Genomic DNA, 16363 nt, shown 5'->3' with positions numbered 1-16363 from the left:
AAAAAATATGAAAATTGAAACAGTACTGGACAACTGTGACCGTCCGATAAAGTTTGGATGGTGATGAGGGTAAGCAAAATCACTGTTCATTTTCGCCTATAAGCGTTTTGTAGTATATATATATGAGCAAGCTTTCTATGCTTTCTCTATAACATAAAACTCTACAACATAAAACTTATATTCCCCTTATCCAACCCTCCATTTTGACTAGAGGGATAAGATTGCCCCAATCACAATGTCACGTCTCTACACTATTTTATTTTTTATTTTTTCCTATAAACGATTTTCACACCAAATTTTGGGCGTTCAATACTCTATTAAACTCGCACTAGCAAAAAATATAAAAAAATATCTTCAATAAAATAAAATAACCAAATACCCCTGAAAGCTTCAAGGGGTATTTTGATCATTATTTTTTATTGAAAAATTATTTTTAATATTTTTTATAGGTGCAACCTAATGAGAAGATGGCACATACCAAATTTCATATTCATACACTTTGTATTAAAAAAAGAAAAAATAAAATACCTTGAGACGTCAGATATAAGATCAAACGGTGAGTGGCTCTTTTGATCAAACTTGGACGGTTGGATAGTAGGGGGAGGATAGAACTTCTATGATGTAGGGGAAGCATAGAATCCTATCCCATATATATATATATATATATATATATATAGGCGAAAATGAACAGTGATTTCGTCTTGCTCATCAGTGTCCAAAGTTCATTGCACGACCACGATTGTCCAATAATGTTTCATTTTTCATTTTTTTTTTATAAATTGGAATGATCTGAAATTTAGAGCGTGTTATATATCTTAGTGAGGCGCATCTAATAAAAATATGAAAAATATTTTGTAAAATAGAAATTGACCAAAATACCCCCATAAATTTTCAAGGGTATTTTTTCAATTTATATTTTTCATCTTATTCTTTTGATATTTTTATTAGATTCTCCTATTTTTGATGAACACAAGCTTTAAAATTCAAATCATTTCGATTTGTAAAAAAAAAATAAAATGAAACACTATCAAACAACTGTGATAGTGCGATGAACTTTGGACGGTGATGAGCATAGGCAAAATCACTGTTCATTTTTGCTTATATATAAGTAGGAAAACACCACGCAACGCCTATAGGAAAAAATGAACAGTGATTTTACCTACCTTCATCATCGTCAAAACTTCATCGCACGGTCACAATTGTCCGGTAGTATTTCAATTTTCATTTTTTTTCTACAAATCCAAATTACTTGAAATTTGGAGCTTCAGGGTTATTTTAGTCAATTTACATTCTACGAATTAGTTTTTTCATATTTTTATTAGGTTCGATTTATTAATATGTATATACGTTCTAAATTTCAGATTATCCCATTAGTAAAAAAATATATGAAAATTGAAGTACTACGGGAAAACTATGGCCGTGTGTTGAAGTTTGGATAGTGATGAGGGTAAGCGAAATCACTTTTCATTTTTGCCCATAAGCGTTTTGTAGCATTTTGTAGTAACTTATATATATATATATATATATATATATATATATATATATATATATATATATATATATATATATATATATATATGACAAGCTGTCTATGCTTCCCCTACAATATAAAAGTTATATCCTTCCCCTTATTCAACCCGCCATTATGAATGGAGGGCTAAGATTGCCCCAATCACAATGTCACGTTCTTACACTATTTTTTTAAAATTTTTTTTTCTATAAACTATTTTGACACCAAATTTTGAGCATTCAATCCTCTATTAAACTTGCACTAGCGAAAAATATAAAAAAAATATTTTAATAAAATAAAATGACCCAATAACCCCTGAAATTTTCAAGCGATATTTTGGTCATTATATTTTATCTAAAATTTATTTTTAATTTTTTTTATAGGTGCACCCCATTTGAGAAGTTGACACATACCTAATTTCATATTCATAAAATTTGTATAAAAAAAACTAAAAATAAAATACTTTGTGACGTCGGATCTAAGATCAAACGGTGAGTGGCTCTCTTGATCAAAATTGCATGGCTGGATGGTTAGGGGAAGATAGTTCTTCTATATTGTAGGGGAAGTATAGAAACCTTTATATATATATATATATATATATATATATATATATATATATATATATATATATGGAAAAGTCTTTCCAACGCTTATAGATGAAAATAAATAGTGATTTCGCCGACCCTCATCACCGTCCAAATTTCATCGCGCGGTCACGATTGTTCGGTAGTATTTTATTTTTCATTTTTTTTACAAATCGGAATGACCTGAAATTTGGTGGGTATGTACATATTACTGATGCACATCTAATAAAAATATAAAACAAATTAATTACAAAAACTAAATTGACCAAAATACCTTCGAAACCTTTCGAGGGTATTTTGGTCAATTATTTTTATGTAAAGTATTCTTTTATATAATTTTCGAACATTCCCCTGTTTTTTATAAATACCTACTCCAAATTTCAAGTCATTTTGATTTGTAGAAAACAAATAAAAAATGAAACGCTACCAGATAATCATGACCGCAGGATGAACTTTGGACGGTGATGGGAGTAGGCGAAATCACTGTTCATTTTCGCCTATAGGTATTGCATAGTATTTTCATATATATATATATATATATATATATATATGAAAAAAGATAACAATAACTGGCCAGCTATAATGAATAGTATTATAAGTGAAATGGGAACCATTAGATTTTCATCATACGGTTCAGAATGCATGTCACTATTTTAATTTTAATTATTTTTTATTAATCAGATCATAATAAATTTCGGACATGTGCACCAAAAAATAGGGTGCATAAATAAAAAATATTTCTCAGGATATAAAATGATCGAAATACCCCTGAAAAGTAATAGGGGCATTTTGGTCATTTAAATTATTGAAAATAATTTTTTAAAATATTTTTATATGGTGCGCAATAATGTTAGGTATATACACCCAAAATTTTATTTTAATCAGATTTATATAAAAAAATCTTAAAATTGAAATAGTAATATGTATTCTGAAACGCATGATGAAGATCTGACGGCTCACATTCTACCTATATATTATTCATTATAGCTCGATAGCTATTGTAAGGTTTACCCTATATACTATTCATTTTTTAGATGAATTTTTAGACTAAATTTTTAAGGATAGGAGATGAATATAAAAAAATAAGTATATTTTAAAAACTAAAAATAATAATTGTAGTAAGAAAACATTTGGACCATTAATTTTCATTATTTTAGATGGAGCACCTACTTGCATCCTTCTTAAAGATGGATGCTTTATAATTTGTGGACAGCATATGTAGTCATGTGTATCCGGCCCGTAGGAAAACTCTTCCCAACGCCTATTGACAAACATGAAGAGTGATTTTGTTTACCCTCATCAACATCCAAACTTCATCACACAGTCACAGTTGTCTGATAGTGTTTTAATTTTCATTTTTGTTTTCGACAAATCTAAATTACTTGAAATTAGAGCGTGTGTACATCTTAGTGAGGTGTACCTAATAAAAATATGAAAAAAAATAATTCGTAAAATATAAATTGATCAAAATACCTCCAAAAAGTTATAGGGGTATTTTGATCAATTTATACTTTGTGAATTATTTTTTTCATATTTTTATTAGGTGCTCCTCACTAAGATGCACACACGCTCCAAATTTCAGATCATTTCGATGAGGAAAAAAAAAAAAATTAAAACATGACCGGACAACTGTGACTGTGCGATGAAGTTTGGCTATTGATGAGGGTAGGCGAAATCACTGTTCATTTTCGCCTATAGGTATTTTGTAGTATTATATATATATATATATATATATATATATATATATATATATATATATATATATATATATATATATATATATTGTATTGTAATACGATGCAACAACATTAAAAAACTATCTTATGACTATTTGTTTAATCCAAATTTTGAAATATACTCTCTTTTCATTCTAATGAACAATCACAAAAAAATGAAAACACAACCTATAAAGTATTTTTTTTAGCCCAATTAACATAGGCTGTTCATTTTGGTGGGATGTTTAGATCTAAGCTTTAAAAGAATTTTTTCATTTCCAAATTTTCTGGATGGCTTTATTATCATTAGATGAACAATGTTAAAAAACAAAAAAATAATTTTGAGTTTATAAATGCCAAGATCTTGAAAGTCACAAAATGAATGGTCTAGATTCATTTTTGGAGGGGACTCATTTTGATCATATCTAGGATTCAAATTGAATTTGTTTTTTGAGGAGATTGATTACTGGGATGAAGAGAGTGTGTGTGCAAAATTTGAGGTAATACAAATACCACAAACATGCTTTTCGAGAAGTGTCATTGCATTGTACTATGATATAACTGTTGCATTGGATCATTGCTCTCTTTCTCTCTTTATATATATATATATGGGCAGTGATTTTCATGCTACAGTTGTATAGTAATATGATGCAACAACCTTCAAAAATCATGTTAGGGCTATTTGTTTGATCTAAATTTTGAAATATACACTATTTTCTTTCTAATGAACAATCACAAAAAAGAAGAATTTGAATACATAACCTAGAAAATATTTTTTTAGCCCAATTAATATAGGCCATCCATTTTGGTGAGATACTTAAATATAGGCCTTAGAAGGATTTTTTTCTTTACCAAATCTTTTAGATGGCTTTATTATGATTAGATGAATGATGTTAAAAATGATTTTGAATTAGTAAGGCTAAGATCTTAAAATTCACCAAATGAATGGTCTAGATTCGTTGTTGGAGGGGACTCTTTTTTACCAAATCTTGGATTCAAATTGAACTTTTTTTTTTTTGAGATTGATTATTGAGATAAAGAGTGTGTGTGTGCAAAATTTTGGGTCAGACAAATACCACAAACATGGTTTTCTAGTAATGTCGTTGCATTATACTATGATACAACCGTCGCATAAAATCATTGCCATATATATATATATATATATATATATATATATATATATATATATATATATATATATATATATATATATATATATATGGAAGAGTCTTTTCAACGCCTATAGGCGAAAATGAAGTGTGATTTCGCCTACCCACATCACCGTCCAAATTTCATCACGCGGTCACGATTGTCCGGTAGTGTTTTATTTTTTATTTTTTTTATACAAATTGGAATGACCTGAAATTTTTAAGGTATGTACATCTTACTGAGGCTCATCTAATAAAAATATAAAAAACATTATCCACGAAAACAAAATTGACCAAAATACCCTAGAAACGTTTTGGGGGTATTTTGGTCAAGTTTTTTCTTGTAAATTTTTTTTTTATAATTTTCGAAGGTTCCCCTATATTTGATAAATATACGCTCCAAATTTCAGTTCATTATAATTAGTAGAAAAAAACTTAAAAAGAAAACATTACCGGATAATCGTGATCGCGTGATGAATTTTGGATGGTGATGGAGATAGGCGAAATCACTGTTCATTTTAGCCTATAGGCGTTGCGTAGTATTTTTGATATATATATATATATATATGAAAAAAGTTTATATAGAATTGAGGCTCTAAACAATGAAATTACATCAAATATGTCACTAGAAGATGTTGTTTTGATGCCCAAATATACTCAAATTGATTATCTCGACATCAGATACATAGACATGAGAAAAAAAATGGATTTCAAATTATGAAAATGGCACGTCTTGTAATGCATTTTTGGACCGTCAATTTTCAAGTTTTCATAGATTTGCTCGATCTATATTCTTTTTTAAGCTTTAAATTTTATAATTAAAAATGAAAACATATTTTAAAGACAAAAATTTCCAATATTGAAACTGCCATTCTAGACATTATTTAAATGTTCCCTCTACTCTCACTGAGGCCTTTCAATGGATGTGGTTTTTGTCCTAGGCCTTTGTAGATGCTAAACCCTAGAAAATGTGAAGTTTGATGGGGGAAGTTGAGTGCTTTAGGAGAGGCGGAATTTTTATGGGAGAGGAACTTGGTGTATGCAAACCCTAGTGAAGGTGAGGTTTTCTCACTTGCATGATGCTGAAAGTTTTGCCAGCTCGCTCATTCACCACAATGAGTCGGGAGTGGAATCAGATCCAATGGGTTAGTGGTAGAATGAACCGGTATACCTCTTTAAACATTATTGAGGTCTAATTTATTTTTGAGAAATTATCAGAAATATGATTTAATTATAATTTAATTGGAAAAAAATTCCCAACTTTCGTAAATCTCGTCTACACTTTTTTTTTTTTTTTTCTTATTTTTGGTTTTTTTTTATTATCAAAATGACCTTCATGGTAGTCGTATTATCGTGAAAAATATTACGGTACTTTAAGTACCGTAATGTTTAACGCATTTTATACGGTACTTCAATTACCGCAATATTTAGCGTATTTTATACGGTACTTTAAGTACTGTAATGTTTACATTTTATATAGTACTTTAACTACTATAATGTTTAACGCATTTTATATGACACGTTTACTACCGTAGTATCTCTAATTACTTTACTCAAACTACCAAGCGTTGAAAGGTTAAAAGAGAACAGTGGGGCAGATCTAATGAACTCTAATTTTGAAATCAATTTCTCGTCAAGTAGATCTTCACTCATGAGTAGGGGCTTGGAAGAGATAAATTCAGTTGATGATGATAGAGAAAATATGGTTTGCAAAATAAGAAACTTGGATAATGGCACTGAATTCGTCATCAATAACCCAAGTGGCAATCGAGTTTTAAGCAGGCTGAGAAGAGTAGGCTCTGATCATTTGGTCACCATCGACGAATTTCATAGAGACATTGGGCGCTCTCCATTTGTGCAACATTTCATGCGACGAGATCTTGTTGAGTCTCGCATTTCTATAGAGGGTTTGAAGAGAAAGAAGGGTTGGTTGAGAAGCTTGAGAGTAGCAGCAAGCATTGTGAAGAGGAACAAAGAGGGTGGTAGTTCTAGCAGGTCATGTAATTCTGAAAATACTTTTGGCTCATCAAATTCTGTGAACCCAATTCACTAAATGCATCAGAGAGTGAGAGTTCGCTATTGTAAAAAGCTGTGTAAAGAGTTCACACTCTTTAAGGGAATACGTGAAATCTATTACGAGCAAAATGGCTGTGAAATCCATTACGTGTGGGTAATCTATGCACGTTACTTGCCTAAAACAAATCCACTATCTCTTGCCATTCGCTCTCCTATGTACATCCATTCTCCTTTCATTTTCCTTCCCTCTTGAGCATATCCATTTCTACTTTCTCTCTCAACTCCACTTCTACTTTCTCTCTCTCAACACCGTTGGGCGCATCGAGATGTATGACTATGAAAAATAAAAAGATTTTCAATCTAAAAAATAGTGCATTTTATATCATATTATCTGCACCGTCCACTTTTAAGATTTTCATATGTTTATAGATCTACTTGATTTTAACCATTTTTAAATTTTAAAATTTTATAATTAAATATAAAAATAAATTTTAAAATAATCCTAAAAACATTTTACATCAAAATTATATACCATGATAAAATTAAAAAGCGCACTTTACCTCTACAAGTACGGATGGATCCGTATGCCACCTGCACCCCATCTTTTAACCACTACAAGTACGGATGGATCCGTATGCCACCTGCACCCCATCTTTTAACCACTTAGATGAACTTTACCCACCTTCCTCCTATCTTTTATAGCTCAAACTTTTTTTTAAAAAAAAAAAAAAAACTTTTTTTTTTTTCTTCTAAATCCCTTCTCTCTCTTCACTTCGCGTGTTTCTCCCTACCCCGTGAATCTCCCCAAGTGCGCCTTTTAAGTCCACTTGGCGTGTTTCTCTCTCCCCTGTGAATCTCCCCAACTCTTCCTTTTAAGTCTTAATGCCCTTCCCTACACTATCAACCTTATCAAGAAGCTCTTGAGTCGCCTTTAAATATTTTTATCCCATCGGAACCCCCTGTAAATTTGATGAAACAGAGTCCACAGTCCCCTGTTTCATTCTATGAGATAATCCACGGCCATTCGAATGCCATTCGATGTTTGTTGGGAAAAAAGACTCAAAGAGTGAACCCCTTGTTATGTTTGATCAGACGCCATGGGTGCTATTCAAATACCCATCTGAGAAATCGTGATTTCCTGAACAGGTTGGAAATGAGAGGTTGAGGCTGAACTGTTCATATTTACGATTTGGGGAGGATCAGTTGCTTGGAGAAGGGTGGGTTCATTGCCCTATTTCCTCCATTGATCGTCTTGGTGATGGCCTGAAATTCGATAGGCAAGCAAATTCGGGTTTATGACAGGCGGGTTTACAATGAGTACCTGGCGTTGTGCGCCTGAGATTGTTGGCTTGAGTTTTAAGAGAGATTGGTACCAATTGTTAAGGGATTTCTATTAACATGATTTACGAGCACCATGTTTCCTGGATTTGCAGAGGGCGTCGCCTCTGCATAACCCACATATCCAGGGTTCATGCTATAGAAGGTTTAGGGATTATACTATAATGGGCTTTGACTTTGTCTCAATTTGTAACATCCGGCCATTGGAGTGAATGATTTTTTTACAATGGCTAACTGTAAATACGTTCCAATAATTATGAAGGATACTTATATTATTGCTGTAGAAGATAATGGACGTACAATTGTTACGCAGGTTTTCAGCTGGTTGTCTCTTCTCCTTCTTCTCTTTCAGTTTCTCTCTATAGCCTCTGCTTCTCCCATGACACTCTCTCTCTTCTTTAAATCGATGGTGATGTAGGAAAAAAAATAAAAAAGTAAAAAAAATGGTTGAGATAATATACCTTATCTTAAAGTCTATAAGAGAATCTACACGATATCAAAATTTATTAACTCTTTAACTTTTTTACAATGGACTTTTTTTATCTCCTTTCAAATATACTAAAAAAAATTAAAAAATAAGATAAACAACAGACTTTCTTATTTTATCTCTCTCCTATTTTCTCTTTTTTAACCTAACTACCTTTTATCCAAACCTTCTCCTTCAATAAATAGCCACATTTTACCCATAATCTACTGTCTTCAATAGATAGCCACGTTTTACCCATAATCTACCGTCTTCAATAGATAGCCACGTTTTACCCATAATCTACCGTCTTCAATAGATAGCCATGTTTTACCCATAATCTACCGACTTCAATAGGTAGCCACGTTGCCAAAAATAAACCCTCTAAATTTAACATTATTCTATTTATGCTCTTAAACTAACCCGATTTAACTTTATTCTAATTATATTTTTAAACTAACTGGGGAAAGTTTTCTATGTTTCCCCTACAACATAAAGTTCTACCTTTCCCTACAACTAAGAGAGGAATGGACATCTAAATTTGGTGTCAAAATAGTTTATAAAAAAAAATTAAAAATAAAATAGTGTAGAGACATGATATTGTGATTGGGACAATCTTAGCCGTCCATTAAAAAATGGACGGTTGGATAAGAGGGAGGATAGAACTTCTATGCTGTAGGGGGAACATAGAAAGCTTTTCCAACTAACTGATCAACATCAATTCACTCACAACGCATGCCCACCTATTCCTGCACAACTCTTGCCCACCTATCCCTGTGCACATCATGTTCTTGAGTTAAAAAATAAACAATAAAATCCTAATTATATATATATATATATATATATATATATATATATATATATATATATATATATATATATATATATATATATATATATATATATATATATATATATATTCTCTACAGGATGCCATAATGCTTTTTACGAATACTAAAACTTAGGTTTATTGATGATTCGATCATGCTAGCTTCTTCTTCTTCATTCATTCTTTTTTTTTTTTTTTTTTTTTTTTTTTTTTTTTTTTTTTTTTGCTAACCGTGATACAACTTCATTGCTTGAATAAACCCTCTCTTCCCAATCGTCTGCTTCATCAGAGACTGCAATCATTGAGGAGAACTCGTAAAAAGGCCCCCAACTTTTTAACTTTGCCAACTATATGAAATAGCGAGACAGCTGTGCAAAACCTAAAGCAAGAGAGAGAGATTTTCGTTCAAACTACCGGTCAGAACAAGTTGAACCACACTAGCCTCTACGCTGGTTTGATAACCAATCTAGTTTTAAGAACACTATAGCCGTTATTCAAGGGATCTCCAGTAAAGTGGATGCTCACTCTAGAAAGTAACTAGTCTTAGTGACGAGATTAAGATGTTTTTCTTTATTATAGCCATTCAAGGCTCCGTGAAATATATTATTGGTGTAATACATTACTGCGTAATACATTACTTGTAAGTGGATTGTTACTGTTTAAGTAATATTTAGATACAACTTAGGAAATATATTGCTACTGTTTCGTTATGTTTGGAATAAATATGAGAAATGCATTACCAACATTTTACCAGCACTCCTTATAAACTATCATTTCTTTTTTTTTTTTACCATAAAATTCCATTCAAATACAGAATTAAAATCATTATCACACCATTCCGAAAAGATTTTCTAATAATAACATTATCACCATTCCAAAAAAATTTTCTAATAATAACTTGTACCATTCTAAAATTATAATAACATCATTTCTTACCTATTTTGTATGCCTTTGCTTGACTATGGTTTCAATATGATAAGTCATTGGAATAATACGATTGGAATAATATGATTTTATTGTGATAAACTTTATTTTTATTTATTTTTTATAGAAGTCTTTCAAATGTCCCTCCATATAATTTCAAATAAACAATAAATTTATGATACTAAATTCAAAATCTTTATATTACAAGTTAAAAATGAAAAAAAGTTTGATTAGGAAACTACAAAGTTTGGTAATTGTAAAAAATTTTAAAATATCGGAGGAGACTCGATAAGTATCTTATTTCAATTGAGCTTTTACTAATTTTTTATGAAAATTATGTTGTGTGATTTCTCATTGATTACCAATTATTATTTTTATTATTCTTGTTTTTATATGAGAAGTAATGACTTCAGCTTGGGCTACAACCCAAATTGAATTGAAGATAGAGGGATATAGAAATGGATGTATACTGGATTGTAAAAATGGAAGAAATGTATTTCTTATAAGTGGAGTTTATTTAGATAGAAAAAGTAGAAATGAATATGCGCAAGAGAGGGAAAATAACAGGAGAGTGGATGGACCGAAGATAAGAGGGTTTTTTTTTTGGAGGAAATAGATAAATTTTGTTGGAAATAGATAAATTTTTTGGTAAAAGACGAGTGTTGGATTAGATTATGCATTATGCACGAATTAGATTTCACAACCATTATGCGCGTAATAGATTTTACACATTTTGGAGAAATCTTGTATAATTTATTTTTATTTTCTTATAGTTAAAGTGTAGCCAAACATGCTAAATCTCGTGTACCCGAATATGATAAATCTCGTATTTCCTTGTAATATGTTTACTGTAATAGATTTTCAGGTACCCAAATGACCCTTAATAACATGTGCGATTCACCTAGAAAAAATGATTCACGTAGAAAAAAACATTAAAGAAGAAATAAAAACAACTAAATTACAGAAAATTACAAGCCAAAAAAAGAACTAAATTACAACAATTTCAAGCCAACAAAAATATACAATTAGCTGCGGTTGTGAGGGAATCGGTTCAGCTTTGATGCAAGGGCAAGAGATTTTGCGCCCATGTCCATCACGAGACGCTCTCTCTCAGCTCGCCTCTGGTGTTGTCTTGCGTTCTTTGCCCTCTTTGGGGCAAGGCGTGCATCTCGCTCTACAAAAGCCATCCTGAACCTCTCGGCCAGTGACAACTCTGGAACATCAGAACTCCGTGCATCAAACCTCACTTTTTGGGCTGCAGCAACTGCCCATGCACTTGGATCAACATCAATGACAACTGGATCATCCAGGACTACATTTGGTAGAGCTTCCCTTGGAACCTGTATTCCTCGCAACCCCAACTGCGATGGCACGGGGTTAACCAGAATTCGTGGGCAGTCTGTATTCAGCATGTCTAATGAATCTTCATCGATTTTTGCCTGCAAAAACGAAAGAGAAGCAGTCAATAAGGTTTAATACTGAAGGGTTATCCTGAATAACCTACTTTGCTGTTAAAGAGTTTAAGCTTTCATATAAAACAATAATATACATAATCTCTCATCTTAGAAAACTATGATGATCAAACCATTGATTGGTACATAGGTATGCTTTGGGCCAAGCATCTCGTGTACCAATCATACCAGTCCCAATCAAAATCTTTTTAGGTATGCTTAGAGATGCTCTAGAATCTAAAGGTTTTAAAGCAGGACTAAAACAAAGTATACGAAATGCAAGTTTAATAATAATAAGAGTAGAAACGAAGTAGTTAAGCTTGACCACCAAGAAATACTTAAAAGAGCTAACTTTCGATATCTTGAGTGGATAATCCAAGAAAATGGAGAGATTTGAAAAGATGCCGCACATAGAATTAGAACTGGGTGGGCGAAATGGAGATGTGCAACTAGAATTTTATGTGATCGCTGCACACCAATGAAGCTTTGAGATCAACTTTCCTTTATGGGGCAGAATGTGGGGCACTCGAAAAATAATATACCTATAGAATGAGTGTAGCGGAAATAAAGATGATGAGATTGATGAGTGGCAAGACAAGAAGGGATATAATTCGTAATGGATACATCAAAAAAACTTTAGGTGTGGCACCAATAGGCGATAAGATGAGAGAGAGAGTAGACTTAAGCAGACTGACCATGTATAGCGCAAACCCAGTACAACACCCGTTAGGAAGTGCGAGTTAGTTCACGTGGAAGGCTCAAAAAAGGCAAAGTGTAGGCCCAAAAGAACATAGTTAGAGGTAATAAAAAAAAATATGATGACTTCTGGCCAAATTTAGGAGGTGCGAGTTGTATTTACACCATAATTTCAAAAATTAATAGTAAATAATCTATCATTTCATGTGTATTTTTTGGCCACCTATGTACCTGTTAATGTTATTGCTAACCATTTCTTAGACTTGCCAGCATATACGCATCAATTATGTAGAACTCGTAACATCTCTAGAAGCCATGCCAACACCGGTATTGTAACCAACACTTTTTTCACCCTCGCACACCGACACCTATACTGTATTCCCATCCCCGTCCCCATACTATTACCTGGCTGTTTGCTCAAAATATGCATCAACTTTTGCAATGATACAAACACATATGACCAAAACAGATTTATTATTATTATTATTATTTTTGTTATTTGGATTCTTGGGATTAGAGTTCTTGGGCACCAGTAGACACCCTGTTTATTTTAAATCCAAAACAACATTCTATCAAAGAACCTCTGTTTAATTGACTTCATTGTTAGAATGGAGAGAGAGAGAGTAATTAAAAGAAAAGACGAATGGAATTGTGGTAGATAATACATTATATATATTATCCTTATACCTTACTCAGCAAAAAGGCACCTCCTTTGTCTCCTTTTCTTTCTCCCTTTTATTCACTCCTACTTTGTCACTCAAATTGTCCTCACATGAAGCTTCCTTAGGCACCAATATAGATTCTCAAGAGTATGGCTCTTAATGGAAACAGTTGCTCAATGGTAAGGCTCTTAATGGAGACAGTTGCTCAATGGTCTCTTAATGGAGACAGTTGCTCAATGATATGGTTCTTAATGGAGACAGTTGCTCAATGCGAACAGGTGTTGTCGTAGTGAATGGATAAAGGCAGTTTATTGAGACCATATAAACCCGGATGAAGTGGGCTGTGTGCTTGACTTTTAGAATTAGGGTACGTGTCCTCGGGAAAGTGTGCTCCTTGGCTACTTCCCACATCTTAGCTGCTATTCCTTCTTTCATGGGGACTCTGGTCTTCCAACTCAACATTTCATCCAAGTACCTCCTCTAACAATGGATACTGGCAAGAGCTGACTTGATGAAGCGTTAAGTCGCTGACGTGATGTTGCCTTTAGGTAGCATCAAATCATTGACTTGATATCTCATTTAGGTCAGTGTCACAGTATATGGACGAGAGTTTTCCATGTACACTCATAAGCTGTTTCCCATAGGCCTTGTAAAGTGTGCCATGGATGCAATCATGATAGTCACAAGATAGAACAGTTTATAAAATATTAGTGATCTGTGAAAGACATGAGCCATATTGGGCATATGCTATTTTAGAGATAGGCTATATGTCAGAACCATGAGTCATGTTAGACACTAACCACTTAAGGCATCTGCATAATGCGAACATTTTCTCATGGGCAATTGTGGCTACTCCAAGCCATAGTTGTTGGGATCTTCCAACCCAAGTCGTGATCCTGCTCTGGAATATTGCTCCGGTGCTCTGGGAAAGGAATCTTAATGGGATCTCAATTTTTAAATTTTGGAATCTCGATCCCCGTTATTAGGGAACCCAATCTCCAAAGTGATTATTTGTTTTATTTATAGCCAACTAGCATTGCAATTATGCTTTTAATATCTATGCATTGCTTACTGGCTATAAATAAAGAAATTCTATTTTAAGCTCAGGAGCAAGATCCCCTATAAAGTTGAGATTGAGATCCCAAAAGGCAGTATGGAGATCCCCAAAAGGTGGGATTGAGAGCCCAAAAATTTAAGGATCTCAATTCGTAACATATGCATTGTACGGGCAAGTTCCGATAACATTGGGAAACATGCACATCGTATTTGCACATGTAGCATTTGCAATGCCATAATATGATGACTTTGTGTTACAGAAACTCATCTCTCATGACATATCTACAACATGTATATGAAACACAATTGGGTACCATCTTATTTCGTAGACAAATTGCAATTTGGGCCTACTTGAAAATTTCTCCCAACAATTTGGCCTCAAAGAATGTATGATTTGCGAATTTGAATTGATTACCAATTGCAATTAAACCCCAAATTGAATTTTTTGCAAAACCAACTTTTGTTTTGCAACAAAAATCAACTTGGTTCTTTCTCTCTCTCTCCCTCACTTTGTCACTCTCCACCCACCACCACCATCACCTTTGCCAGTACCACACTACCAACCCATCATCATATGCTCTCCGCCCACCACCAACATCACCATTGCCACCACCACACTACCACCCCCATCATCATACCTCCACTACCACTGCCTACCTGCCACCACCATAACCACAACACCACCATCACTCCACCACCATCCCTCTGCCGCCACCACCAACACCACTGTCACTCCACTACCACCACTCCAATGCTTACCCGGGGACACCACCACCACCACTACTACACACTCCAACACAACCACCACCACCATTGCATCTCCACCATCATCACTGCCACACTATACAGCTACCATCACACCATCACTATCACCACCACCACTATCAAACCACATAAAAACTACTTGTTATTCCAATTTTAAAATTAAAGGATAAAAGAGGTCCCAAGCTGGTCATTCCAATCCCAAGCCCAGATAAAGGAAAGTGGTTGTGTTAGGTAAGGCAGCCAACATAAAACTTTGCTACACCTTTTCATAATAGCTGACTCTAAATAGTTGAGATAAGGCTTGGATGATGATGATGACGATGATAGAGCAAACATATAATTGACCAAGTTGACATTTGGTCAGTTACAAATTGAAAATTTCCATTTGACAAAATTTTATAATGAAACAGTCCCTTACAAATAATGTTTAGAGGAGTACAAAAACCACCTAAACAATAGCAACTATAGATCAAACTACCCAGTTGAATACCACAAATAGCATGATTTAAGAATTGTTGAAGTGGGCCTTGCATTTACAACTACCACATTACACATCACATCAATCCAAGGCCTTTAATTAGTTTTTGAAAGCACTTGTGCCATGGTACCTCAGAGAAAAATTCCAAGCCTTATTCTTAGTCAACTACGGGTTTAAATAATCTATCCAACATTATAATGGTGATCGCAGGAGATCTAGATTATCGGTATTGTCACCCATCTTTTTGGATCACAAATTAAAATAACAATGAGCAGATCATTGGGTGGATCATTGAAAAGGCACTGGCCAATCTGCCTCCTTCCTAAATACATGACGACCATCATCATCATCATCGTCAAAGTCTTTTTCCAACCAATTGGGGTCGGGGCTACACGAATCCTGATACACCATTTTACTCTATTAAGTGTCATATCCTCTGTGGGGCTATAAATCTCAATATTTTTTCTCATTACTTCTAACCATATCCTTTTAGGCCTATCCCTTGCCCTTTTTGAGCCTTCCACTTTAACAAACTTGAACTTCCTAATAGGTGTTGTACTGGATCTGCACCACACATGACCAAACAACCTAAGTCTAGTCTATCTCATCTTATCGATTATTGGTGCCACACCTAAATTTTCTCAATGTATATATTTCGAATTCAATACCTTCTTGTCTTCCTACTCATCCATCTCAACATCTTCATCCCTACTACGCTCATTCTATGG

At 33.4% G+C, this 16363-nt stretch overlaps 1 protein-coding gene across 1 annotated transcript in view; it reads right to left on the bottom strand.

Annotated features, from left to right (window-relative positions):
• Window positions 1-11332: 11332 nt before the first annotated feature.
• The window catches only part of LOC18448495 (uncharacterized), a 46693-nt gene continuing 41662 nt past the window's right edge, over window positions 11333-16363 (bottom strand). The window contains exon 6 of the mRNA XM_088856664.1: window positions 11333-11966. Coding sequence (XP_088712790.1) covers window positions 11553-11966 — 414 coding nt within the window. The 3' untranslated portion in view covers window positions 11333-11552. The remainder of the gene's footprint in view (window positions 11967-16363) is intronic.

This window comes from Amborella trichopoda, chromosome 13 (genome assembly GCF_054954075.1).
Source record: "Amborella trichopoda isolate Santa Cruz 75 chromosome 13, AtrichopodaSantaCruz75HAP2 v2.0, whole genome shotgun sequence".
Lineage (NCBI taxonomy): Eukaryota > Viridiplantae > Streptophyta > Magnoliopsida > Amborellales > Amborellaceae > Amborella > Amborella trichopoda.
This window is presented reverse-complemented; position numbering and strand designations above follow the sequence as displayed.